Source organism: Excalfactoria chinensis, chromosome 19, assembly GCF_039878825.1.
Source record: "Excalfactoria chinensis isolate bCotChi1 chromosome 19, bCotChi1.hap2, whole genome shotgun sequence".
NCBI classification, from domain to species: Eukaryota; Metazoa; Chordata; class Aves; order Galliformes; family Phasianidae; genus Excalfactoria; species Excalfactoria chinensis.
In genome coordinates this window covers 586,751-613,655 of record NC_092843.1, presented here as the reverse complement: position 1 = coordinate 613,655, position 26,905 = coordinate 586,751, and the positions used below count along the sequence as shown (strand labels likewise).

Genomic DNA, 26,905 nt, shown 5'->3' with positions numbered 1-26,905 from the left:
ACTTAAGCGTAATCAATACTTTCTCACTTTTAACACCAAACCGTAGCGGGGTGCTTATAACTGAATTAGCCAACAAAGGAAGCAAGTGAAGCCACTTAGGCTGTAAGAATTACTGTACAAGCCCAATAAAGAGTAACAAGGGTCAATTTAACAGCTGCACTATGAAACACTCCATTCTTCCAGGCTTTTTGTGCAGAGTACTTCTAGCATGACATTAAAAGATACCCTGCCCCTCCAGTCCCCACTCACGTTGGCCACTGGCCCCAGCATGTCACTGAGCTTCCTTCCCAGAGCTGCAGACACCTTCTTCCCACCACACTCTCCTCCTGCTCAGCATGCAGGGAGCACGGACTGTCTTCCATTATCTCAGTTTAATAATAATAAATGAGAAAGGTTCTTCACCGCTCTCCAGAGAAAATGTGAAATATGACCATGTAACTTTTAATCTATCTTCCTCTACCTGAAGGGTCCAAGCGATGCAGAAAGAAGCCTGCAGTGAGCCGTGGGGGGAGAACAGAGGTAGTGCCTGGCGTACAGACAGCACTGCATACAGGCAAAATACTGAACAAAATGCTGTTCACTCCGTCCATCCCTCCAACGACAGATTCCAGGAGACCCAAAATCCCATCCAGCTGTCTTACAGACCTCATCAAGAAGGCAAATCAGACTCTTCCTTACATCTGCAGGTTCTCTGCTCTTTCCAGAGTCCAGCAGTCTCAAACTGAGGCATCACTACGGAGCTTTCCCTACCACCCCTCCTTCCAACCCTCGTTTGTTTCTCACTGATACAAATCCGGTCCAGCGCTCCGGAAGACGCTCACACATCGGTGTGAATCTGAGTCAACGCTGATGCCTGTAACCCATTTCAGCTCAGTTTATTAGAGCTCTGTACGTCCAACTCCTGCTTAAGCTAAAAATAGTACGGGCCTATCTGAGCACACAGAGCTGCTATTTATTTTGTGAAATGGCTTTACAGCACCGCATTAAATTTCAGTTCTTTAATAAAAATCGGTTCTCTGGTTTTCTCTCAGTCCCAGCGCTGACAAAACCTGACAAGTTTTCCTTTAAACATTTCACGGCCCTTCCCTGGCACCAAGAACAACAGAAGAGGGAAATATTTGTCAGAGCAAACAGCAGAAGCATGGCTGGGATCAGCACGCCTCAGATGTTCCTGGCAATACAGCGGTGGGCTTGCTAAGCTGTTCACAAGGAGCCTTTGATGAGACAGTTCATTGATAGCGAGCATTAAGTAAAGCCTCCCCGCAGCCACCCACTTCGGCGATTGCCATCCACACAGCTCTTCTCAAAAATAAACAGAGTTAATCACGTAGCAAAAGAGAGCTGAGACTGGGAACTGATCGCTGCCACCGCACAGGAGCTGCTGGCGCTCTGATGAGATGCTGATTCCCAGCTGATCACCCTGCGAATGCTGACAGCCTTAGTATGTTAGAATCAACGCTGCTCCTCAAATGCACATCCTTACAGAGCAGCTTTCAGTGTGCGAGCTGTGAACTGCTTCTCGGGGACCTGCAGAGGCTGAAGCAAGAAACAGAGCAAACTTCAGCCGCTTTGCTAAGCTTGCTATATGAACCTTCCAAGGGGAAGAACAGCAGAGGAGCACTGCTTGTTGCCAACCAGGTGCATCAGCCACAGAACAACAGGTCTGAGTGCCCATGTGCCACCTGAACGTAACGATGAGCTCTGCTACCTTTGTCTCTCAAGACCTCACACCTCTGATACAACCTCCCCACTTCAATCCATGGTGTTCCAGTCCTGTCCTGCATTTCAGTAAGCAGGAGGGATTTCAGCAGGCAGCGGAGATCAGACAGTGATCTTTCCAGCTCTCTGCTCACATTCTGACTGCTGGCAGTGGGGCTGTAATAGTGTGGCACACAGAAGTAGAGCTTGGGAAGAGAAGCATTTTCTTGCAGATAACGGCACATTTTTAAAGGGTATTCCACCTGGAAGCTGTATACCCGAGTAAGTCTCTAGCCTTCCATTTATAAACAGAAACTGTAAGAGCATACCTTTGTCCACCGACAGAGCTTCACTCCGGAGTGGCTTCCTATCAGCTTATAGCCTGAAAACAAGAGGTGAATCAAACCATCAGTTTTAATCTGCGATAACTGAGTCACAAAGCAAACTAAATGCTGTGCAAAATTAAGCATCTCCATTCTCAGTGCTGCTCCTCCCTGCTGGCACAAGCAGGACGCAGCGATGGGGTGTTCATTGAAGGAAATACAAGAAAATGCAGCAGGCTTAACTCTGCCTGGTTTGGGGCATTACCTTTACTCTGATCATAGGTATTCACAAAAGGATAACGTATATTTTGCAAACTGATGCTGAAATCTTCCCGTGGCCAGCAATTGAAGTCTCTGGCTCATTTCAGGACTGCACCAGCACTACCAATCCCTGACCCAGCTGTGAGCTGCTGGTGCCACCTGGAGTTTCAGAGCCCCATGTAAGTGACACTGACTTCCCAGCACTGCATGCCAACATCTCAGCACGCAGCCTGCAAAGCAAACACCCCCAGCAGCACCAATCTCTGGGCAATGTCTCTGCAGCAGATCTCGCTCCCAATGCCAGGATGCGGAGCTCAGCACAGCCAGCCAAGCCGAGGCAATGAGGAAAAACAACAATATCAGTAAGAACGGGCAGCAAAAGCCACCAACTACTTTGAAAGGCAATCTCAAGCAAGGTCAATAAGCACTTGAAAAGCCCAGTCCTCAAGGTTCTTCTGAAGTCAGCTCCTGATTTTCAAAACATGCTGAAAAAAAACCACAGATCAAAGCTTATCTCTGTATCAAACAGCGAGTCAAAGCAGGACAGAAGTGGTTACTGAAGTGGTCCAAACTAGTTCAGATACAAGCTGTCTCCTAACAGCACTTGCCTTTGGATACGAGTAAAACAGAGACATTATGGACACCCCGGTGCTAAATTTAAGCAGTAAAGACAACAACCCAACTGCAGCTTGGGGAAGCAGAATGATTTCTTCAATGCCAGTGGGGTCAGCCTTTGGGTAACATTAATCCAATCCCGTTGTGTTATTGCCTACCACAAAACTACAAGTACAGCTGTATTTAGAAAAGAAAGAAGCAAGGAGCCACCGAGTATGAGCAGATTAAGAAAAGAATCAGCCCGGCAAGGATTGTCTCCTGAATCTACAAGGCACTGCAGAAAGCAAATGAGAACATCAGTTTAGGCTGCGCCTACTAATCACCACAGGAAACACTTGCATGAAAGGTTTGCTTCTATTTTCAGTTCATTTCATGACATTTACCTAAACAGATGAAGCAGCAGGAGCACACTGCCAGCCTCGCTCCAGCTCTACTTGTTACTGTGGGTATTAAGTGGCTCGTGCTGTATTTGTATTTTATGCAAGACTGAACAGTGATGGGAAAGAAATCAGCATCTTCTCACAGCACTGGACTGGCTCTGACTTTCAAAGCAGCAGCAGCTGTTACAGAGGACCTTTATGAAGGTATTTGCAAGCAGCCAACCACAAGGGCCTCCAGCTACACAATCCAATACTTCAGCTTATATTTAGCACTGGCTTTAATTCCAGCTAAAATAAAACCATTGTTTAAGCAATATTTGGTTTACCTACAGACTGCAGGCTAAATTTGTCCAAAGGTGATTAAAAATAAGAGTGTGATGGGGGGCTGAAGAGATGCTGCTCAAAGGCAAACTCCTGTTACACAACCACAGTTCAAAAGAACGGCTTTCTTGTGAATCACCACCACTGTTTTTGCTTTCTCTTGGGCTAATTATGCCCTTAGGGATAATGCTGAAGAGACACCGAACCTATACCCAAAGTAACCAGTTGCTACATAAATTAGGTGATCTGACTGCGTTGCACTTGTTATTTTCAAGGGGATGGTGCTGAGGGAAGGAGCAGGTTTTATTTCCTTACAGCCTCATAACACTGTCCTGGTGTGTTTTATCTGCAAAAAAACGGCTATGACATGAAAAGAGAAGAAAGGCAGATTCCCTTCTTCACTGCTGAGCAACTGTTAAGGAATGATGACAGGAGAAGAAGAAAGGAAAGGAGAGATGCATTCACAAAGGTGGGTGCAGCTGAAATTATGCACACAATAGTTTTCAAGTCCTTTAAACTGCAGATTTCGGTAAATAGATCCCCATGAGGCCTGCAATGCTCCTCAAGCTGCTCTGCAGCACACTGCACCTGCCAACACACTGCAGCCTTTGGCTCCTGCAGCCCTGCACTGGCTCTGAGCAGCAGAGATGCAGCTATGGACATGAAGACGAGGCAAAGTCACTGCCAACCTGTGCTGAGCCCCATTTTAAAGAGGCTTTTGCTGGGTCCTGTCATTCAGTCTGCAGATTTAAAGAAGAGTTCTTTACTTTACAGTTAATGCAAATAAAAAATGAACAAGTGTGCCAGACACTTGATGGGCAGAACAACACCAGTCACATACAAATGCTTGGGCTAAAGAACTGAGATCTTGTGGAGCACATGTTGTGATCCCCCCAGCTGCAGCACAAGGGAGCTCACACCACCCTCCATTGCTCTTCTCCCAGCTTTACTCACAGCTGACAGCCCTGCAGCTCAAAACCCTCAGCCTGCTCATTTTGCTCCATTCGAAGTCTGCCATCAAGCCTGGTCCAGCACACCCAGGCTCACAGAACCTCACCTTGTTTTGTGAGTGCATCCCTCAGGGCTGCAGTTATCATTTCTCTCCTTTCACCCGCCTCCTTCCTCCCAGAGCTCTCTCCAAGGAAGCTCGTTCCAGCATCTCCATCCTCCAGCTCACGTTCTCTCTGTTTGGAGACAGGGAATTGCACTTAGATTCAAACTTGTTTTATTTTTGGGACGGATGAGGGAAGAAAGACATCACCACAGTGATGTAGGCAGCCTTAGGAGCTGTGCTCTCCACAAGTCACACCAAGAGCACCACCAAAATGTGGTGATCACCAAAGACCCTGCAAGAAAAGGCTGTTTCCCCCGAGCAGTCAACTCCAGACAATGAGCTGCTGCATCCCACACATCCGGCTTCCAACAGCTGCACCTTTATAAACATGCTTAAGCTCCTGGAGTTTACTTAAAAGAAAGAAAACAGCAGAAATACCGGAATACCATCTATTAGCATAAGTTACAGGAGAAACAAACAAATCCCAGCACGTAAGAAAAGCGTGAATTTGCCACTATGTAAGCGTCACTTCTGAGACTCTATGGGTATTTATTGCTTTATGTCTGCACAAAGAAGCACGAAAGTGGAAATAATTACTTTGATATTTCATGCAACTTGTAATCTGTCAGTTCTTTATGGCTTTTTTGAAGTATTAGAGAAGTTATGGATAAACAACACAGACCAACAGAGGACACATTCTGTTCCCACGCAATAAGCTGATCAACATCCGAGTCCTTTCTGTGCCAAAGTCATGAAGAAGTTCATGTTGCTTCCAGTTTGAGTTTACCCTCACTTGTAGCCCCAACAGACAACTCTGCAGCCTCCTTTCAGGCAGCTATAGAGAGCAATGAGGTCTCTCTCAGTCTCCTTTCCTCCAGACTCAACAACCCCAGGATGCTTCTCACTGGTTAAATATTAAGATTGCTAGAAAAGCCTCGTGCATAAGGAAGGAAGGAGATAAAATCCTCAGCTATTAATTCTTAAACAAAGAGCTTCTCCCACATCATTTAATCCAGAGCTAGGTACAGCCATCCATTGACAAAGGAAGGGCACTATGTCAGCACAGATTCATTAGCCATCCAAAGAGAAACACCAGGCAGGATTTCTGAACAGATGCATCCTGGCATATCTACTCCCCAATCTCATGCCAGGTTAATTCCCCCAGAAGAACTCAATATGCATTATGTAGCACATCATAATATTAAAAATGCAGAGATTCACTTCACTACAAATAAGATATCCCATCCCAGGCAGCCTTCAGGGGAAGTTCTGAGTTGAAGGGCTTGCATTTCTATCTGCCCGCCGCGCTGCTACTGCAGCAGCAGGGAAAAGCACCTAAACATGAAAAAACAAATAGATAGAATTGCCTTGCTGGCAAGGCAGAGGCATTTATTTCAATAATCATCTTCCCCTCAGAGATGCTGTTAATAAATGTTTTTCCCCTCTCAGCCTGATGCGGAAGGCTGTAAACAAAACAATCATCTGTTTTCCTCTGATCCGCAGTACCTGACTTGCTCTGCCTGGCAGGCGATGGGCTTTGGGCATTCACACCCCAGTGAGTTTTACTTATTTGCTTAATAAACCTTTCATATCTATTATTTAGGGATCGAACGCAGAGAAAGAAGTTAAACCTGCACAGAGCAAACTTCTCCAGCTGCGGTGATTTAGCAGAAAGCCCTGTAGTAAATCTAAAGCAAGTTACTATCTTGCCCTAACAAATCAAGCGAGCGGTGACAAGAGCCAGCTCCTCGTGTCCTTGAAATACCTCCCTGCCAGGAGACTGCAATCACACCCACCCTGCACTCACACAGCGCCCACAGCCAGGAAGAAGCAGGAATCAATCCCAGCTTCTGGGAGACTCGCAGCCCAGCACAGCTCCTGCAGCCCCGTGTGCCCAGCAGGACCTGCCCTGCCCTGCACAGGAGGTATCTGAGCTCTCCCTGCGTTTCCCATTTCATTACATCACATGCTTTCCCAACTAGGATTGTGAGCAGGAAGAAAGGCAAATTGCATCAACTCCATGCATAAGCAGCCTTCCCTGAGCTAAATTATGTTAGTGTTTTTAGCCTCATTGCTCTATTCATGTGCCAGAGCTGAAAACAACACATTCCCTGAAAAGCTTTTACTCCAGGAAGGAAAACAGACAGAATACAGCTCAATTCTGGCTGAGCTTGTTTCCTACTTCAACTCCCTCTGGGCAAACCATAAGGCAACCCCAGCCTTGTCCTGACTTACTGCATCATCCATCAGGGTCTCCTCCATCTCCTAACGAGTGAAAGGTGCACACATTAAGAAAGCAGTCATACATCAGGGGCCGCAGACAAGAGAAAAGGAGCTAAAGCTAAGGGAAAAATGTTGGCAAGGTTATCAGGAAGAGACAGCCTGGCAGCAGTAGTGTGACTTGCTCAGGGGAATGGTTAAATGAAGTATTAAAGTTCATGAGTTCCATGAATGAAGAGCTAAACTCCCAAGCAAACAGGGCTCTGGTGACAAGGGAGCAGTTCGAGCACAGACAGATCTCCCCTTGCACAGTCCCAGCCATTGGGGCACTACAGTTTTCCCGGCAGAGCAGCCTTCCCATAAGACACAAATGTGAGTGGAAGGACCAGCACAGGGCACCAGCTTGCACTAAAGCTCAGAACAGGGACAGAGCAGGACTGCTGCTCCAGGTTCTAAGTGCTGACTGTCCTAACCAATGAGCTGAACTGCAGTTTGTTCAGCCCATGGACTAACGATATCTAGCTGCTGTCAGTCATCACTAAAAAACCGCCCTGAGCATTCCTAGGAGAGCACAGAAATGAGTATTAGGAACTCAGATTGAGTAATCAGTGAACCAGCGAGCACCCTAACAGCAAGGAAACCTTATTAAGAATCGCTGCTGGTGTGTATATAATCACAGGTTACATACCCACTGCATACACCAGTGCCCAGTTAGGCATGCGAGGCTGAACTGAAGCAAAAAGGCAGACAGGAGGAAAGCAGAACATGACAGCTGAGGAGCAGGGAGCTCAGCAATTCATCCCTCTGGATTGAAACAGGAGGAGGTGCAATCAAAATCACGGTATGGATTTTGGGGCAGCATCCCTAAAACAGCCAAACCCCAAAGAAGGGCTGATGCCTACAAAGCAAAAACCTGAGAACAGAAACTCCCACGAATCTTCAGTGAAGAACCAGAAAGGAGTTTTCAACTGCATCTGCCTTATTCTATAACACCAGGAGGTCCCCTGCACCATTCCTAGCAGCAGGCACTGCTCAGAATGTTATTCCAACAGCCCTGCAGCTCAGAGCCCATCGATGCCTGTTTTCTTGTAAGCTCATCATCAGAGTCTTTAAGGAGAACACTTCCCAGGGTGTACACACATCTGCAGGGCTGCAGAAGGGATCTGGAGATTGCTCCACAGAGCTGTAATATCACTGCTGTGCTGCAGGGAAGGCTTTTTACAAGCTGTAGTTAAACCAAGTCTCCATTTCACACGCTGCTTTACGGTTCTGTCGACATTCGTTGGAGGTGGGAAGCTTCGTTGGACACACCATAAAAACAACTGATTTTTCAAAGCAAACAAGAATCAAAACTGAAAGAAACGCGCCCATCTCCCCCCAAAAGGGAGTAGTTTATATTTGAAAACTGGGACATATATTCACATTTTCCCTCCTTTCTCCCGCTCTACAAGAATCAAAACTAAAACCTAGGAAACAAGATTCCACAAGCATCCTCCGTTCCATTTCTTTCTCTTCCTTCCAGTTCAAGACTAAGGAAAGAACCTTTCGTTTCTCCACCCACCTTTCACATAACCCAGACTTCACACGAGCCCCTTAGTGAGAGCCCCAGGCACAGCTCCCATCCTACACTGCTCTTCTCAAGAAGGTCACTTGGCCCAAGACTGCACACAAGGCTGTGATCAGCTGACTGCAGAGCAGCAAGGAAAGGTCCTATTTGCACTTCTGCTGCTTCCCCAAATAGGGGCCATACGCAAGTCTTCCAAGCACTCAATTAACAGTTCTGGCCTGTAATCTGTTCAATTATTTGCATTAGCCAGCTTTTCGGGACTATTAGATCAAAGGACACAAGATTATTGTAATTATAATCTTATAAAGAATACTTGATTAAACCCAAACGGAAATTGCTTGGTTTCCACCATAATTAATCTTCATTAACTGTAAGAAAATATAAACCTGACACCCAAAGCTCAGCATCCTTCATGAGCAAAGTCCCACTTTCCAAAGTTAGGAGCTGCTTGGCACTCCATCCCCAATCATGGTGACAGCTGGGTTACAACAACCCTCCACACACAGATATTTGCCAACACAAACACAGACCCAGGCTGCCCACTCTGGAGCCATAGCAGCTCTGCCTGTACTGGTAGCCAAAAGGATGAAGCTTTCCCTATGCAAAAGTTTAGCCATGCTATTAGCAGAAAAATCCACAGCATGGTTTGGCACACACCAAAAGAGTCTGTGCACACCGTGGGGCTCATCTAGCAGAACAGAGATGCACACACAGGACCTAACACCTTACTCAAACACATTCCTTTGGCAGCAGATGCTGTGCTCCAGGCCATCCTTGTGCTCATCAATCCTTGGATACAGCAGCAACATCAACAAGGCACCTCCTCCCTCCTCCTTACCATCAGCAGATCATCATTCTGTGCATTGATTTGTGGATTTCAGCTGTGTTATTTGTCTGGCAAGAACCTCAGAAAATGCAGAAGAAAGAAATACCTCAAGAAACAGAGCAGAAAGTTTGTGGGAAATGGTAAGCAGATGGGCTGGGCTCCTGCAGGCAAAGCCTGATCACCTCCAGCAATGGACGGAGAACAGAAAAGGCTGCAAATAAAGAGGAAGCTCAATACTCAGGGGGACTTCAAACTTCCAGCCTGTTTTACATCTTGATATCTAACAGCTTTGCCTCTCTACCCATTTATTGACTAATTTACAACAGACAAAAGAGCAGCAAGGGGTATGGGGTCTACCAACCAGCTCAGAAATAAGGCTCTGTATTTCATAGACCTCAAAGCTCTCTATGGAGGCTCATCAGGGAAAGACAGTATCACACTGCATGCCAAAGGCTGCCCAGGCAGAGGTAACCTTTACAGCACTTTTCCTCCCTTTTCCACCAGGTACTCCCAGGATTTACAAGGTAAAGTCAAGCCAAAAGGGACTGAGAAACCTCCCTCGTGGCCAACAGACACAGCACCAAAACAAGCTTCTTGAACAGACTCTCTGGGACATACTTTCTTCCCTATAAAGTCAACCTGAGCCTTGTTCTCACACCCTCCCCCCCCCCTTTGTATTTATGTTCCAAATGTGACTATCAGCATCATTAAGCTTTGTTTTAGAAAACAGGAACATTCATCACTGAACTGTGCCAACAAAACCTGCCCATTTGATACTCCACAGCCCATCCAAAAAAATTACATTATTATTACTCCTCACGCTGCAGTTTATAAATATGAAGGTTAAAAAAGCCATTTCATTGCTTGGGAACTAGTCTACATTGATCTGCCTTTCCAGTTTATCACCATCTCCCAGCTGTGGGAGATAATCTACATTAAGAAATGGTGTCCCTGTGATTAATTGCAGTCTTGCAGGCCACAAACACACCCAGTAGATTTCACACTGCACTGATAAGCATATTCCAGGGGTGCATCAACAGCTCAGTAGGACAATACCGCAACTACACAGAAGTTTCCCTTTATACTCAATCATCGTTTTATATATTTGAATGATTTCCCTTTGATACCTTCTGCCAACTCCTGGGCACAGTGCACAGACAGCAGCACCTCCAGCCTTGTGCCTTCACTCCCAACACAAAAACCCATCTCTTCTCTGAGGCGTGTTGTGCAACAGCCACAACTACACCCAGAAGATGGGCTCTGGATCCAGCTACGCTGATCCAAACTAATGCAAAAATACTTTGCTATCCCATAATAGCAGGTCAATGAGCTACGACTGTTCATTCATCCCGTCTGCTGGAGATCATCACAATTGGCAACACGCCTGCGAAGACTAAACGATGGCTCCTAAAACATTCCAAGAGATTAACTCTGTTGGAGTAGGAGGTTCTGCCTCACACATCTCCCTGTGCAGAGGAGTTAATACACAACACTGGAATCCAAAAAAACACACGGGGAATTGCTAGCCGTACTTCAATCCCAGTCATTCTGCATATGAAGTGTGATATAATCCTGGGATACCCACACTTGAACTCACTGGCTCCTACACAGGTAATGCAGATACAGAAACCCGGAGCACTTGCCTTTAGAGGTAAAGATTACTGCAGCAACGGGTGACACAAGTGTAAAGGGAAAGAATGTCAGAATGATTTCACACCAGTCAGCTCTCTGAGAAAGAATAAGTGACCGAAAGGGACAACACAACTCGGCTGAGAAAAGGAACCTCTCATTGCACAAATTCATGGCTACGGGAGTGAGGGGAACTTAAGAAAGCCAACAATGCATTGCATTTAAACAACTGTGTCTTCCAGCCTGGGAACAAAATGCCCCCATTGCAATGAATTACTTCCACAGAAACAGATCATCCTGCTCCTTCTTATCAAGTCTTCAGCATTTATTTTCATTAGAGTAAATAATGGCACCTGTGGGATCTTTTTACAATCCAAGTGTTCACATAAACCTGTTGGCAAATGCATACATTCCCCAGGAGATTCACCAGCAAGACAAAGTCATTCTTTCTCCCAGCTAATGCTATGGATAGCCACCAGGTCAGGCTCCCTCATGAAATATTCACACAGCTGTACTCTGCTGTCACTCTGGAAACAACACACCTGTCCAAGAGGGCTGAAGACTTACACTGAAGTCATCACTGAAGGCTGTTTCTCTGTTACTTGCTCAGGTTACAGCAACGTGAAACCAGAAGTGTAGACTGCAAAGTAGAATGCAGGCAGGCAGGTCAGCCAAGCAAAACGGGGCCAATTAATGAGAACTGCACCATTTAGAGTTCCAAACACATCCAGCCTAGGACAAGTCCTAGAGTAGTATAGTGCAAACACAAGAAAGGTTGATCTGTAGAGGCCTGTCACATCAGCTGACAACAACTCACATTCCAAGCAGCCAGGACACTACTATGCACAAGCAAAGTGCAATTTCCAATCCTCACCATGGTCCCATATAGAGATTTGCCCTTTAAGAATTAACATCGTTCAAAGAGGGCAGTGCTCAGCTGTCAGGGCAGAACATCTCTGAGATGATGAGAACACTGCTGCTTGCAGCTCCAGATGAGCACCTGTGCTCAGACAGAAACCATCTCAGATCAGTGACACCACCTGGATCTGAGGCACAGGAACCTGATCTCCATGTTGGCACTGCTGCTGTGAACACCCTGCACTCTTACAGTCCTCTCACCAACCAAGCAAGGTAACGAGAAAGCTAAGTAAGGAGAAAGCAGTCTGCTGTTTGAATTGCATGTGAGCCAAAACTGCAAACTTCAGTGAAATCTTCACCTATTCACAAAACCATACAACACAGATTTCAGCAGATCAACGAGTGTGAGAAGCTTTAGGTATTTTATCACTGCAGTCGTGACTGTGGTTTTGCTGTAGTTTTAATCAGACAGTGAGAACTCAAGGCCTAAATTTTCACAGCACTGCCTGTCTCAAACCATCTCTCATGCCTGCTGCTGCAGAAAACACAGTTCCCTTTTTGTCACTGACCCCTAGTGGTGAGCACATACAGGAGAAGCATCACCTCACAGCACAATTACTGTGAGCAACGTTGGCCCTTTCCCCATCAACAAATGAAAAACACACTTCATTTTTTTCCCCCTGGCAAACCACGGCAGGTAAGACAGTGTTCTGCTGTTCAGGGATGGAAGCTCTCGCCCAGCAGGGCGACTAACCCCAAGGTTAGCAGAGCTACGCCTTAAATCAGAGTTGAAGGCTCCCCTGCTAGCTGCCTTTCCTCCTAAGCCTTCAGCTTGCTGTGCCCCCAGGTTTGCCTTGTTATAGTCCAGCTGAGTAACCTTGGCTCAAGCTGGCAAGATGTCAGGAAAGCAATGAGAAATCCATACAGCAGAGTTGTGCAAGGTAAGAAAGGTAAATTGCAGGTTTGTTGAGATGAGAATACAGTACATGTACTGTTGGCACTCCACTCCCTTGCCATGACATATCAGCACTACACACACCTACATTTCAGCCCAGTATAATAACGAGATTTGTGTTTAGACACAGATAACAGTGGCAGAGTTGTACATTCAGACATTTGATATTCACCAGGCAAGTCATTTCCCTCAGCCTGAGAGCAATGGGTTATGCTGCAGCATTTGCTCAGTGAACAAGTCAAAGCCATTTAGCAAACAACTAAACGCAACATACTTCCAAGCACGTTCTTTTCTGGGACAGGTTTGCAAACAGTCCATGTTTAACTAGACTCTGCAGGTTTTAATCCAGCAGGCAATATTTTAATCAATAACAAAGACCTGGCAGCTCTGCAATTGCTATAATAGCAGTACCTTGGCTTTCTTCATGTGGTTCATTATTTTGCCAAGATCTTCAACATCGACAACAGAATCTGCACCTCCAGCTTCCTCAGCATCAGCTTCCTCCTCACTGGTGGTTTCAAACAATTCTTCAGCCTGTGTAAGTGACCAGAGAAAAGAACAGGAACATATCTGCTGTGATAAACAGAAAAACTTCACTCACACTAACCAGTGAAACCAATTGAAGCTCATGAAGACTAGGTTGAAGTGGAAGCAGGTTAACTGCTCAAGGCTTCACTCTGTCCATAGGACAAAGCAATGACTGACTCCCTTGGAGCATCTGTCACAACACACACTTCCTCCCACTCAGGAAAAAAGGCTCCCTCCTCATATAGAAGCTGTTCAGTCAGGTCCACACTAACCACTGGTCCCTCCTTTTGGATTACTTTGCCCGCTAACCCCCATCTCATACCCACCTCCCCCCTGTACTCCATACTAAAGAAGGAACAAGCCTAAGCCCCTCACAACACCCCTCTGGCCTGTGGGACAGGAGGAAAACGTCAAATAGCACTTCAATCTGCACCACACCAGAAATAAGAACCCACAGATTTCAGCTCTACCTCAATGTTCTCAAACTCTGGTGCTCCACGTTCATTATTTGAACTCTCCTTACTCTGCTTCCCTTGGGATTTGCACTTCCCCTTCTTGCACTTCCCACTGCAGGGCTTCTTTTCCCCTCTGCAGAGGGCCTGGAGACGACTGAGGAACTTGGTTTTCCAGGCATCAAAGTCAGCCTCAATGCTGCCGTGCTTGCTCTGGACCACATTGCAGTCCCCCTCAGCACGAGTCATGATACGCCTGGCACTGAGCATCCACAGCCACCTGTCAATGTTTCTTCCAACCTGGGAATGGGATTGAAATTAGAGAAACTGAATGAAGATCAAGTGAAAACATGCAATTAAGAAAGCAAAGACAACAGAACTGGTAAGCTACAGGGGCTGCAGGACTGCACAGCAGGGATTTCTGGACTCCCCATTACCTGCTGACTCAGTTTGTGGATACAGGTCAGTCTGAACACCACTACACACCCTCAGGCTTTCATTGTAAACACCTCTGACCCCAACCACCCACTGGTGCTACTCAGTGTTACCGTAGTTAGGAAGATTTAGCCATTCAGAGGAGCAGAAAAGAAAGATAATGCGAATATACTTACCATGTTGTAATGATCAACATAAACTGAGTTTCCCAAGCCAAACACAGCGTATCTCAGGCCCTTCAGATACGTTTTGCCAAAGCGGAAGTCATTTGAAGCCTCTTCCAACCACTTGCAGAACCAGGCTGCGCTCTCAGTTGGCTGCCCGTCTGTGTACGTAGCCACCAGGAACACACAGATGTTCCTGCTGGTTGTCTATTGTATAATAAAGAGAACAGGATGGGAAAGATCACTGCGGTTTTCAAAGCTCTTTACATCAGGACAAGCTCTAACAACACACAGAGAACTGGAAGGAGTCAGAAGACGCAGGGTTTTTTGTTAAGTGGATTGGAAATGCTGCAGGTAGTAATCTCAGCAATGGTGAGTGCCCATCCTCTATGCAGAGCCTCCCAAAATCAGTCAAGAAATATCAAGCTGTGTTCCTCAGGGACCTGACAAAAACAGGATAGCAAATCTTGACATCCACCTTCCCTACCCAATCGACGGCTTCTTGAACAAACTCCTGCAGTGGTATCATCTCCCACAGACTCAAGAGGCAGCTATCAATATTCACAGATGTAAAACTGATCAAGGACTGCTCAGTATAAATATGCCTCCAGGGAATGTTCTCACTTCAGGCTCTGAAGGTGATGGAGGGATCACAATCCATTCATTCTGCTGTTCAGTCTTTCCCCAGGTGTACTACCACAACCAGCTCACACAAAATCAGGCTCTGTATCAGCATATTCTACGTGATGTTTTACAGTAACTTTCAAGATCAGTGCCGAGGACTGATGAGCCGTGCTTTCCTACATTAAAAATAGTCAAACCACGCAGCTCTGGGGACTTCCAGGACTACAAGAGAAACCCCGAGAGGAAAAGAGCCTTGACAATCTCCAAAAAACCTTGTATTAAATACGTACCTCCTCTGCTAGACAATCATCAGGGTCATAATCTCCCATGCTAATGACTTCCACGGGCAAATTAAAGCAAGTAACAGCTTCAGCCAAATCCTCTGCAAATCTCTAAGAAGTTAAAGGTAGAAAATTATCAGTGACAAACCCAGATACAGCAAGCGCCGAGGAAACTCTGTGTGCCCAGTCATAAGATTTCTCACAGTGCAGACACTTGAAAGTTGGACACTGCACCTCTAATGCTTCACATTAAAAAAGTGAAATACACTGAACATTTACATAAGGGCTAAAAGCTGATCATTTTACATCCAGGTGAATTAACATTTTGTGACCAAGTTCCTAAAACAGCACTTCTGTCTACAGGAAATATCCGTGAGTAAATTAAGACTATATTGCAAGAGCAATTTCTGAGCTTAACAGTTAACCTTGCTACCACATGCTCCACTTGCAACGAGAACAGTTCTTCTGTTCTTGTAATTCTGAGTCACCTTTCACATCACGCACTATTTGCTAATGAGCTTTCCAATAAACTTTCAGATTCTTATATAGCTCAATGTTTTCAAGGCAAGTAACACATTTGAATCGCAACTTTAGGTGTGTAGAAAAAGTAGCAACTTATACCTTTGCTGTGCCAGTCTGAGACCCATAGAAAATCTTCACCCCAGCAACATAGACCTCCTTTGGCTGCAGAGCAGCATATTCACTGACTGCTTTGTCTTCTACTAGCTCAGAAGATACTAGATTCCCATTGGAATTTTCATCCTAAGAAAAAAAACACATTGTGTCTCATTCAACTCCTTTTCAAAGTGTCATTCAGCCTATTTGCTCTGTAGCAAAGTGAGAGGTTCTCAGCTGAGATCTGTTCCACCATCGGAGGAACAAAGGTGCTGCAGTTATCCACACTCAGTACAATCCAGACAGAGGGTTGTAACTTAGAATAAGCTACATTTGGGATTTGCAAGAGCCAAGGTGAGGCCACAGTGAAGTACCCTACCTCGCTGCAAAAGCCATCACCATCACCTTGTAACTGCTCCTTTCCACACACAGATTTTGGGTTCTTCTCAGAGAAATGCACTTAAGCTCTCACTTACCTTCCTCCTGGCTTTGGTAATGAAGAACTGAACGGCAATCCAAAGGCCAATCCCAAAAGCAGTAACAGAATAGATGTAAAACCTGTGCAGCCATAAGGACACCAGGCAAGCATAGAGAAAATCCCACGTATCCATTGAGACATTTAAACCTGGAATAAAACACAGATGCAGCAGAAGCAGATTCCTTCAGAAGGAAATTAGAACAAGAAAAACCACACTACACCCACATTCTCATGCTCACAGGCTCTCAAAAAACAGCTCTCAGCTGAAGACAACGTTACTATTGAAACAAAGACCCCCACGTTCTCAGCAGTACATACACAGTTCCATCTACCACCCAAGCTCACATTTTAGGCTCCCATATGGAAACACGGCGCTTTGCTGATCTAGGGCAGGTTCTGATCCAAAGAAAAGCAGAAAACCCTCATGCAGTGCTACTGCCTGAAACAACCCTGCGGAACATCAGCTGGAGTTTACTGGCCTTCACTTCACCCAGAACCAACAGACATTGATCTCTGCAGATAGGAAATGATGCTCCAAGGGAGGGACTCAGCCCAAGAGCTGCTTGCTGCAGAACAGAGACTTTGTACATGCAAGACACTGTGACACTGTGCAGCTTCTAACAGGCTTGGTACAGAGTTTCAAAAACAGACTGAAATCTGGATTCAAACTCAAGTGTTTTCCCAGAGTTACAGAGCACGGGTGGGGTTTAACCCACAGCCATTGAGACTGATATAAACTGACCTGAACCACAGACCTGCAGGGGTCAGACGGGACCTGTGGAGCTGCCCTAGTTCATCCCCAGCGCCTGTTCCCCACGGCAGGCTGCAGAGAAGCGCACGGATATTGAATACCAGCAGGAAGGAGGCAGCCCCTCCGGGCCGGGAACACGGCTGCGGCTCTCACACCGCATCCCAACTACATGCCCGGCCTTCCCCCACTAAAGCTGCACCCCAATAACGGCCATTCCCGTTAACACACCCGTTAACCCACTGAGGAGGCCATACCTACAGCTACGGCCCGGCCCTCACCCCCACCGAGGGTCAGGCAACCACAAATTACCGCACTGTGGAGCAGACCCGCCGCCCTCCCACCTCACACCCCCCGCTACCCATCCCATCCCATCCCATCCCATCCCATCCCACCCCATCCCATCCCATCCCACCCCATCCCATCCCATCCCGCGCACCCACCGCCCGCCATGTGCCACCTCCATCCCCTTCCGGCCCGTTTCCCCCCGGACGGCTTTTTCCGGTGAGCGGCTGGGCAGGAAATTGCGGAGAGAACGACCAATGGGAAGATGCGGTGACCGGAAGTTCCGCTCCCAGGCACCGTGCGTGACGCTGGGGCGCAGCCCGGCCGAGCCGCCGCCATGTCCATCTTCACCCCCACCAACCAGATCCGCCTCACCAATGTGGCCGTGGTGCGGGCACGGCGGGCCGGAAAGCGTTTCGAGATCGCCTGTTACCGCAATAAAGTCATGGGATGGCGAAGCGGAGCGTGAGTGCCCTGCAGGCCTGGCTGGGAGGGGAGGAGGCCTCGCGTGGGGCCTGGCTGCGGGACACGGAGCGGGCGGGGGGACTCGGGGAGGGGGGGGCCGCCATAGGATTGACTGTGAGGGAGGGAGGCCGCCATGGGGCGCTGTGAGGGCAGGGCCGGCGCTGTGGTGAGCCTGCGTGCAGCACGGCTTGAAAGGGAGGCCACGGTGAGACTCAGCCCTTGGCAATAGGGTTCATGTCACCCCACCTTCAGTGTCACCCCGCAGCCCTTTCTAACACCGCTGTCCTTTATTAGGGAGAAGGATATTGACGAGGTCCTGCAGACCCACACGGTGTTTGTCAATGTTTCCAAAGGCCAAGTGGCAAAGAAGGAAGATCTCGTCCGGGCGTTTGGAACAGATGACCAAACAGAAATCTGTAAAGTGGTAGGTTCTGCTTTGCAATGTGTAGTGAAGAGGTTTATAAAAGCTCGGAGACCTGGTGGGCTGCTTTGATACTGGAAGGATTTCGTAGGATTTGTTCCCAAATGGGCAGAAAGCTCAAGGCAGCTCCTTGTAGTGTTGAATTTATATATCTTGTTGGTAAGAGTCCTGATTACTCTGCGTCGTGTACTGCTTTTATCTACTGATCTCTGCAGGCATAGATGGGCTGCAAGGATACTCAGAGGGCTGGAGCACTGTTCTTATGAAGACAGGCTTAGGGGGTTGGGTTTGTTCAGCCTGGAGAGTATAAGGCTCCAGGGAGACCTTGTAGCAGCCAGGCAGTGCCGCTGCTGTGGGTTTTTCCCCTGACATCTTTCCACTATTGTTTGTCATTGCTGATATGGTTTTTCTTTTTCTACACTTCGTTTCTAACCAAAACTTTCCAGCAGTTGTTAAATTTAACATGTCAGGCTTTTCACTTTTTAGTCAAATATGTGGCATTTATTGACCTCTTTATTTTTAATTAACTCTACAGATTCTGTCAAAGGGAGAGTTGCAGGTATCAGACAAAGAACGGCAGACGCAGCTGGAGCAGATGTTTAGGGACATTGCAACTATTGTGGCTGACAAATGCGTGAACCCCGAGACAAAGAGGCCATACACTGTAATCCTCATAGAAAGAGCCATGAAGGATATTCACTACTCTGTCAAACCAAACAAGAGCACGAAGCAGCAGGTTGGTGTTCTCTAAAAAACAGCCTGCACTCGGAGGTGTTGCCTTCAAGTGCAATTTTGCTATGGATGTTCTCACAGGCATAAAAAAGCCCCTCTGTCAAAAGCTGTCAGGAGGGTTTGTCAGCTGGCTGATAGCTGAATGATGAGTACAAGCAACTCCTGATGCTGATGTAAACTAGACGTTTTGATCTCTGTGGTGTTTGAATGTTCTTTATTCTTTTCTGAATGTCTTTGTAGGCACTGGAAGTGATCAGACAGTTAAAGGAGACCATGCAAATTGAACGTGCTCACATGAGGTTACGATTTATTCTTCCAGTAAAAGAGGGGAAAAAACTGAAGGAGAAGCTCAAGCCACTAATTAAAGTTATCGAGAATGAAGACTTTCATGACCAGTTAGAAATTGTAAGTGATAAAGCAGATCTTGGCTTTCACACATGATTTGACTACACCTGTGCAGTGTACTAGAAGAACTAATGTAGGGAAGTCATTTAGATAAACTGCAAGGGTATCGGAGATGTGGTTCTCCTCTGTACCATAAAGATTGGAAGTAGACATTATTGCACAGAGCGGGCTGGTTCGGATTGAGGAGAAGCACAGTGTAGTTTCCCTTAGCAGTCATTATGCTGAACTGAACAAGAACAGTTTTTAAAGGAAAATTAAATATTAGGCTTTGAAAAGTTGATGAGAATCAAATATTATTGCTTGACTGATGATCTGTGGAATATTTCAGGTGTGCCTTATTGACCCGGGCTGCTTCAGAGAGATCGATGAGCTGATCCGGTCTGAGACCAAAGGGAAAGGAACGCTGGAAGTGCTCAGTCTGAAAGATGTGGAGGAAGGAGATGAAAAGCTTGAATAACAAAAACCCTCGTGGAGCTCTGCAACTACATCCATGATGTTTAACAGCTGGCATTAGCCACTCGTTTCTGTTTGGCCTTCTTGTTTTTGTCCAACCTCTTGCTGCCAAATACCTTCTGACACACTAACCCGTTGGGATTTTTCCATGCAGTGTGGTTTTTAATCATCTTTCACTTGCTTGGTTTACAGGTGATTTGCCTGTAGGAACATTTTGTGTCAGAGTTGCACTAATGAGAATTGAGTGAAGACTTGATAGGGAGTTTAGCTTTGGTGAATGTTAAGGGTTGCTGATGGAGAGTGTTTGACTGATACGGTGCCAATCACTTTTGCTTTGAGTTGTCAGTGTTGAGTGGAAGACTGTATAGGCCACTAAGGGGTGGGTGTTGTACGTGAGGAGAGAAGCCTTTGGGAAAGAGAGATACATTCTCACTTTCAAGTGCAAAGTGTGGATCGCGTCTGCTCATCTCTTGGCGGCATGAAAACTGATGCAGACATCCAGAATTGGCTGCTTAATAATTACAGTAATTTAAAGGACCATTCTTGTATATTTCATTCACTGGGTATAACAGTACTTGCTAACTTAGAACAAATGTTCTCCAAATAATTTATTCATAAAATTATATTTAGCTACATTGGTGAAAATAAGGATAATAATAATTATCATCTATTTATGTATTGCAGATACAGAAAGAAATAACTATTTTTGTTATAGCATAGGAGCTGTCCCTGGTGCATTTGGAGGCTGAAGGCGTAGGCTGCATTTCTGAGCTCTTGTCATTCATGGGATGAAATGAAGCGGGTCTCTCCCAGGCAGTGGCCTCTGGCCATTGTGCTAGACAGGCTTTTGTTGGGCCCTCATTCCCTCGTGGTTGCTGTCCTTTATCCTGTGGCTTTTTATGCTTCTTTCTAGCACAGCATTTCCAGCCAGCTCCCGAGGCACAGAGTTCTGCTTGCTTTTGTTAAGGCTTGTTTCAGCTGTGTGAAACGAACGCTTTCAAGTTTAACTTGGGCATCTCAAACAAGAGGGGAAAAGAGGACAGAAGCTGGAAAGATAATAAAAATACAGGCCTGGTTTATACCCCTGTGTGTCTGGAGGCAAAGCCAGCAGGAGTTTAAGGGGAGCCTTTGGTATTCGTGTGCCTGTTTCCATGCTGATAATATGCAGCAAATCGGGATTTGCAAGCTGGCCAACCACTGGATCTGTGCTTCAGATGGATATGTCTTGTGTTCATTCCTTGCTGTGTAATTTTAGAGTAAATTACCTTTTATATGACGATTAAACAGAGCTCTGGTTTCTACTCTTCACACGACCTTTTCCTTTGTGCCACTGACAGATGTTGTGAGTTTTCTAGAGTTGATGAGGGGAGAGTTGAAGTCAACCAGAGAAGGATTTGAAATGCATTTCTTGTCATGTTTGTGTTTCACCCAGAATGGATGGGAAGCATCAAAATAAATAGCAGCATTGGCAGCCGCTCTTTCCATTTTCAACTCTTACCCATTTGGAGAAGCAGTGTAATGGTTTCAGGGCTAATTAACAGAGATTTCCAAAGGTGTTTACATAGATAATAACAGTCCCCTCTGAAGTTTGCAGGCAGCTTTGAGGTGAGACAAAACATAGACACTGAATTCTACAGGAGTGGGTGAAGGGAAATGAATCAAGGCAGGACAAAGAAGAATGCGGTGGACAATTAGCAGCTAACAGCTCATCTTTCCTGCTCTGATGGTCCCCATCCATCCTCTCTGCAGTGCTGAGATGCTCCTGGACTAACGAAGCCCTTTTGGGTGTGCCCTGTTTCCTGGACATGCCTGGTGGAACTGGGCAGGTTGGAACTGCGGTAGCCATGGTGATTGGATGGGCAGCAGGGTCTCGGGCTGCGTCGTTGCTTTTCAGAGCTCAGTAATTTCTTAGAGGTTGCTCCGTGCCCTGCAGAAGCAGAGGGGAAGGGGCTGTGTGTGCTGTGCTTGAGCTGCTGGGGCAGCAGGCAACCAGGAGGTGTGAGAAGGCTGGCGCAGGGTGTGCGATGCCTGGAGGAGCCATGGTGCTGGTTCTGTTTGAGGTCACAGACAGGCAGTGACACTCTCCAACAGACAGAGGCTACAGCAACTGTCAACACACGCTGAAGCTGAAGGCAGAGCTGCTGGCACCATGCTGAGCCGCAGGGCAGACATGAACCAGCAGATCCAGGAGCTGCGCTACATCATCGCCTTGCAAGGTGCTGCTTTTACAGCATTGAAGGGACAGCCCACGCAAAGCTGAATCCATGGGGACCCTTTGGGGCACAGGGATGTGTGCACTGGTCGAGGGGTAGTGACCGTGGTGGGTTTGGATGTTGGGCACTCAAACAAAATGGGTGGCAGTCCCACAGGGAACAGTCTGCAGTGGCTGCCTGCTCCCATGAGCACTGTGACCCCTGGGAAAGGTGCCGTCAGGTTGCCAATGGGGCTTAATGGGGCCCAGGCACTTGTTGAGGCAGCATTTGGCCCAATGTCCCATGTCTCTGCCTGGCCACTGTCCCTTTTCCATTTCCTAAACCTCTGGGGCAGAGGAGGGGACTCATGTTCCATGCATGGCAGCAGCAGTGGGTGGTGGGGCACTAACAGCTCCTTAACGTCCTGCAGAGAAAGGGAAGAAGTTTTCCAGGCAGTTGTGTGAGGAAAAGCTAAGCCAGAACAGAAAGCTGCTTTCCCAGCTGCAGGGGGTATTGCAGGAGGACATCCATGCGCTGGACGTAGCCCAGAAGGTACCTGCCATTCCCACCAGATGTGCCCCTGCTCCTCTGCTGGGTCCCTCCAGGGGCAAACACCGTCCCCATAGAGCAGCAGTGGGCAGTGACAGTGCCCAGACAGACACTGATCTCTGTCCCTCTCCTGCCCGCAGCATGACCAGCGCATCATCTCTAAGTTCTGCAAAGGGCAGAAGTACTCGTGTGGCAAAACTGTGCAGGTAACAGGGAAGGGTCTGGCTGGCAGCAGCTGGGAGAGGCTGCTCACAGGAGTCCTTGGGCCAGCAGCTGGTGCTGTGAGACCTCAGCTGTGCATGGATCCCATCCGACGAGAAATGCTCTTTCTGTTGTGGGAGCCAGCAGTGCAGATATCTTCCAGCTCTTTGAGCAGCTCCCCAGCAGAGCTATGGCTGTCCTGCCTGCGTTGTCTGCCCGGTTCCTGCTCTCTCTGCCATCCCAAGGTCACAGCCCAGCTAGATGTGGACGTGCAGGCAATGCCAGAGCGGTCCCAAAGGATCTGCTTTGCCCAGGGGCCTCTTGCAAGGACAGAGCAGTGCCACCACGTGCTGCCAGCATCCATATCTGGGTCACAATTGATTTAGTTATTTCATTCGATGCTCACTCAGTCCTGGGTCTGCATTCTGTGTCCTACACCCACCTCCGCCTTGCTCTGCTGCCCAGGGCAAAGCTCTCCCACGCTCAGCCCTGCCTGGGACTGACCATGTTCCAGTGTCCCCACATCCCCAAGCCTCTGGCTCTGCCCTGGAATGAGGTTCAGGCAGATCCAGCCCACAGGCTCCTACATGCCCATCCAGGGGGTCCAAGAGAAGCTCCGGAGCAGCATCTTCGACCAGGTGAACGCCTGCAATGCGCTGCTGCACGAGGTGAGGCGGCGGAGCCAGGCCCGGGATGTGCTGCAGTGGCGGCTGCAGCAGCTGCTGGATATGAGGATCGATGACAAGCGGCACCAGGAGCAAGTGCAGGTACACAGAGCCTTCCCAATCCCAGCACTGCCTGGGCTCAGCACAACACGTCACCCCACGTCCCACCCTGCAGACGATTCGCCAGCTGGAGAACAACATTGAGAAGATGCACATGAAAATCCACGCTGGGCAGAAGGTGACGGTGCTGTACCTGGCGCTGCGGGATGTCCTGAAGAAGGTGAGCTGCCCCTGGCTGTCCCCACCATGTGACGGGGCTGCTGGGGTCTGATGAGAACATACATCCCACTGAGGTTTGATCGACCCATGGCTCCGTGGGTGACACATGGTGTCTGTGCTGCAGGAGCTGGACTACCTGCTTTTGCATCTGGAGCTCCTGCACATCTTGGCCGGGGCGTACCACGGGGAGGTGCAGGACAGGGAGCTGATGGCTTCAATTGCTCTCAGAGCCAGTGACATCACCAAGGTGAGAACGGCCCCCACAGGGACAGCCCTACATGCCCTCTGTCCTCCTTTCCTACACAGCCCCTTTACCCAGCAGTCCATTTTGGCCATCCCACACGTCCAGCTGGCCCACAGAGGTCCTTCCCAGCTTTGACTTCTCCCTTCTCTCTGGCTCTGCTGTGCTCCAGAGGGACCTGGCCATGCTGGAAACCCAGTACTTGGCAGAGGAGGAGTTCAGGCACCGCACCCTGTCAGCCCAGAAGGTGCAGACGGACTGGCTGTGGCTCAAGGAGGCAAACAAAAAGCACGCGAGAGGGGTGAGTGGGTGGCAGCTGGGACAGGGCAGCAGCTCATGACCACCCTCCCTGGGTGCAAGCAGCACAGTGGTGACAATGCATGTCCTTGCAGCAAGGCAGGTATGACCTGGGTGTGGACTTCCCCTCCCTGCTGACGCAGGACTCAGCTCTGGGTGAGTACTTGGCAGTGCTAACAGGGTTAAGGCTTGTGCTGAGGAGGAGGAGGAGGAGGAGGGTTCCTTCCCCCGCTGCCTTTCCTCCCACCCAGGCTCCCAGCTGCAGGCCACTAGGTCGCAGATTGAGCACGAGTCCTTTGTGACGGCGGAGGTGGAGAAAGCCAAGGCTGCAGTGCAGTGCTCCCGTGTCTGGGTAAGGGAACGTCCCACCCTGGGCAAAACCCTTCTGCCAGCATCAGAGCCCTCTGCTTGTGGTCTCATCTGAGCTTCTGTCCTGGTGGCTGAGCCCCTGTGCCATCCCTCGGCAGGACATCACCAGCAGGCTGCTGGCACAGCAGAAGTCCACAGCTGAGCTGGAGCAGCACATCAGGGCCTGCAAGGAGAAGCGGCGGGCGCTGAAGGACACGCTGCAGGAGCTGGAGATGAAACATGCGGAGCTGAAGTTTCACCAGCCCCCAAGTGCTATCAGGTGCTGCCATGGCTTTGGGGCACAGCCAGATGCAGATGCTCTGGGCAACAGTGACGTGTCCTCCTGTCAGTTGGACACGGGGACATCCATGTCCTGATAGGTCCTCCTGCACCAGGAGCTTTGTTCAGCTCCTCCCAGCAGAGCACCCAGAGCTGGGGCAGCAGGGACACGAGGCAAGGAGGGGTGGGTGAGGTCCTGCAGAGCCCTGATGGCAGCAGGTCCTGAAGCCATGACATGGAGATACCCCTCAAACCCAACCTGCCCAGTCCCAGCACACTGCTGGCCACATGGAGGACCCTTCCTTCCCATTCTGCTCTGGGAGAATGAGGGCCTGAGCCCACTCTGCTCCGTAGTGTTGGGTCCACATGGGCAGCCTGTGCAGCACATCGGGCTATCTCTGCACATGGACACTCAGGGATGTGTGTGGGTCTGAGCAGCTGCAGGAAGCTGGAGGCAGAGCTGCGGGTGCGCCTGCAGCAGGAGGAGGCCCGGCTGGAGGAGGCACGAACCCAGTATGTGAGGAACCAGGAGCTACTGCTGCAGTTTGAGAACGGCATCGACAACCTCGTCATCCGTCTGCATGGCATCAATGCGCCTGAGCACATGGATGAGGTATGCAGAGCTGGGGACACAGTGCCACCAGCTGCTCCCACCTGTCCCCACCGTGTGTCTTTTCCCCAGTGCATGACCCATGGCAAGAATCATTTCATAGAGCCACGGGATGGCTTGGGTTGGAAAGGATCTCAAAGGTCATCCAGTTCCAACCCTCCTGCCATGGGCTGGGTGTCCTCCCCCAGTTCAAGCTGCCCAGAGCCCCATCCAGCTTGGCCTTGTGCACCTCAAGGGATGGGCGTTCAATGCTGCAGAGCATCACTGTGGCACTTGGTGCAGCCACCATCACCCAAAGCAACTCACTGTCCCCATCATGATTCTCCTTCTCTCCACCCGCAGGATCTCCCCGTCGAGTTCAAAGGGGTAGATGAGAAGCTGCAGTACTGCAGGCAGAAGCTGCAGTACCTGGCTCAGCGTGTGAGCTCCCTGCCTGCCTACAGTTACAGCCCTGACGAGGACAATGAGGTACTTGGATGCTCTGTCCTTGCTCTGGTCTTTGGGGGTCCACATGTGGCTCTGTGGCACATCCAAGGTGGGACACTCCTCAGGTTCTAACTCCCACATCCCCTTCAGCAATTAACCCAAAGTCTTTCACAGACTTTTGTGAAGGTCAGGAATTTAATGGAGAAAACAACTGCAAAAGAGCCGTGGAACCTGAAGATTCCCTTGGAGGACAAGGGCTCCGGGATGCAAGGTCAGTGAGCACAGCAGGGTCATGGCCCACAGCTCTGGGCACTTCTGGGTGTCCTGTGCTGCCCTCCTCTGTCCCATCAGACCCCAACCCATGCGCTATGTTTGTCTGCAAGGCTTTGAGGGGTAGGTTTAAGGCTAGAGAAGAGCAAAGGCAACTGGTCAGTGGGCGAGTGAGGGCTGAAGCCTATTAGGAAGCCAGGAGAGCTGCCTTGGGGCAGGAGGTGGGGGGGCTGTGTGTCTTACCAGCCAAATAAAGGACTTCAGCATCACCTGGTTCAGAAAACCAACCACTGTTTGGCTCCGTGTGGCCTCACCTCCTGTGGGATGCTCTTGGAGGAGCTGAATTTTCAGCTGCTTACCACCTTTTTATGACCAGAGTGGGAGCTGTGGCCACCCTCCATGGCTCCAGCCCTCCATGGAAAGCCCAGCTGTGGTGGCAGTGCCAGGCTGAGGAGGGAAAACCCAGCAGGAAACAGCTGTGCTGGAGATGCTACTGAGATTGGTGGCTCTCCCTGGGGATGCAGGCATGGCAGAGGTGGCCCCACAGCTCCTGTAAGCCCACTCCTCCCTGCTTTCTTCCTCAGCTGCCTCTGATTTCGTTGACGAAGACCAAGACCAGGTTCTCACCCGGGAGGACATCAAGAAGCAGGGGCTGCACCTGATAGAAAGCAAGATCAGAAGCAGCAAGAGGAAGTAGTGATTGCTGCCCCAGAGCTTTTGATGCCTCTTCTTTTCCCAGCAGGTTTAATAGAGCA

At 48.7% G+C, this 26,905-nt stretch overlaps 3 protein-coding genes across 5 annotated transcripts in view; 2 read left to right on the top strand and 1 right to left on the bottom strand.

Moving 5' to 3' along the window:
* The window catches only part of LOC140260778 (S-adenosyl-L-methionine-dependent tRNA 4-demethylwyosine synthase TYW1-like), a 45,225-nt gene extending 27,708 nt beyond the window's left edge, over window positions 1-17,517 (bottom strand). The window contains exons 1-9 of one of the 3 annotated variants that reach the window (XM_072353445.1): window positions 17,476-17,517; window positions 16,283-16,431; window positions 15,813-15,953; window positions 15,201-15,302; window positions 14,299-14,493; window positions 13,706-13,987; window positions 13,119-13,241; window positions 4,656-4,782; window positions 2,028-2,080 (exon numbers count right to left, since the gene is read on the bottom strand). In XM_072353445.1, coding sequence (XP_072209546.1) covers window positions 2,028-2,080; window positions 4,656-4,782; window positions 13,119-13,241; window positions 13,706-13,987; window positions 14,299-14,493; window positions 15,201-15,302; window positions 15,813-15,953; window positions 16,283-16,431; window positions 17,476-17,485 — 1,182 coding nt within the window. In that variant the 5' untranslated portion in view covers window positions 17,486-17,517. Of the gene's footprint in view, window positions 1-2,027; window positions 2,081-4,655; window positions 4,783-13,118; window positions 13,242-13,705; window positions 13,988-14,298; window positions 14,494-15,200; window positions 15,303-15,812; window positions 15,954-16,282; window positions 16,432-17,026; window positions 17,087-17,475 lie in introns of those variants that run through there. The other 2 variants (XM_072353447.1, XM_072353446.1) reach the window with 2 other exon arrangements.
* A 70-nt stretch (window positions 17,518-17,587) lies between these two features.
* On the top strand, window positions 17,588-21,101 carry SBDS (SBDS ribosome maturation factor). The gene is made up of 5 exons (XM_072353444.1): window positions 17,588-17,782; window positions 18,077-18,206; window positions 18,739-18,939; window positions 19,176-19,340; window positions 19,669-21,101. Exons 1-5 carry the CDS (start codon window positions 17,655-17,657, stop codon window positions 19,795-19,797), a joined length of 753 nt encoding a protein of 250 aa, XP_072209545.1. The 5' UTR covers window positions 17,588-17,654; the 3' UTR covers window positions 19,798-21,101.
* Window positions 21,102-21,942: 841 nt separating this feature from the next.
* LOC140260664 (coiled-coil domain-containing protein 183-like) lies at window positions 21,943-26,847 on the top strand. Its single transcript, XM_072353229.1, has 14 exons — window positions 21,943-22,009; window positions 22,416-22,537; window positions 22,675-22,740; window positions 23,335-23,502; window positions 23,576-23,680; window positions 23,804-23,926; window positions 24,093-24,221; window positions 24,313-24,373; window positions 24,469-24,569; window positions 24,685-24,845; window positions 25,283-25,457; window positions 25,797-25,922; window positions 26,055-26,151; window positions 26,735-26,847. Exons 1-14 carry the CDS (start codon window positions 21,943-21,945, stop codon window positions 26,845-26,847), a joined length of 1,614 nt encoding a protein of 537 aa, XP_072209330.1.
* The last annotated feature ends 58 nt before the right edge of the window (window positions 26,848-26,905 follow it).

What these genes read in the sequence shown, in the direction of transcription:
- SBDS (XM_072353444.1), top strand. Translation starts at nt 17,655, where the DNA reads ATGTCCATCTTCACCCCCACCAACCAGATCCGCCTCACCAATGTGGCC. An exon ending in AAACAGAAATCTGTAAAGTG is followed by an intron (nt 18,207 to 18,738) that starts GTAGGTTCTGCT and finishes TTAACTCTACAG; the next exon opens with ATTCTGTCAAAGGGAGAGTT. An exon ending in TTCATGACCAGTTAGAAATT is followed by an intron (nt 19,341 to 19,668) that starts GTAAGTGATAAA and finishes GGAATATTTCAG; the next exon opens with GTGTGCCTTATTGACCCGGG.
- LOC140260664 (XM_072353229.1), top strand. Translation starts at nt 21,943, where the DNA reads ATGCTGAGCCGCAGGGCAGACATGAACCAGCAGATCCAGGAGCTGCGC. An exon ending in GAGCCAGTGACATCACCAAG is followed by an intron (nt 23,927 to 24,092) that starts GTGAGAACGGCC and finishes GCTGTGCTCCAG; the next exon opens with AGGGACCTGGCCATGCTGGA. An exon ending in CAAGGGCTCCGGGATGCAAG is followed by an intron (nt 26,152 to 26,734) that starts GTCAGTGAGCAC and finishes TTTCTTCCTCAG; the next exon opens with CTGCCTCTGATTTCGTTGAC.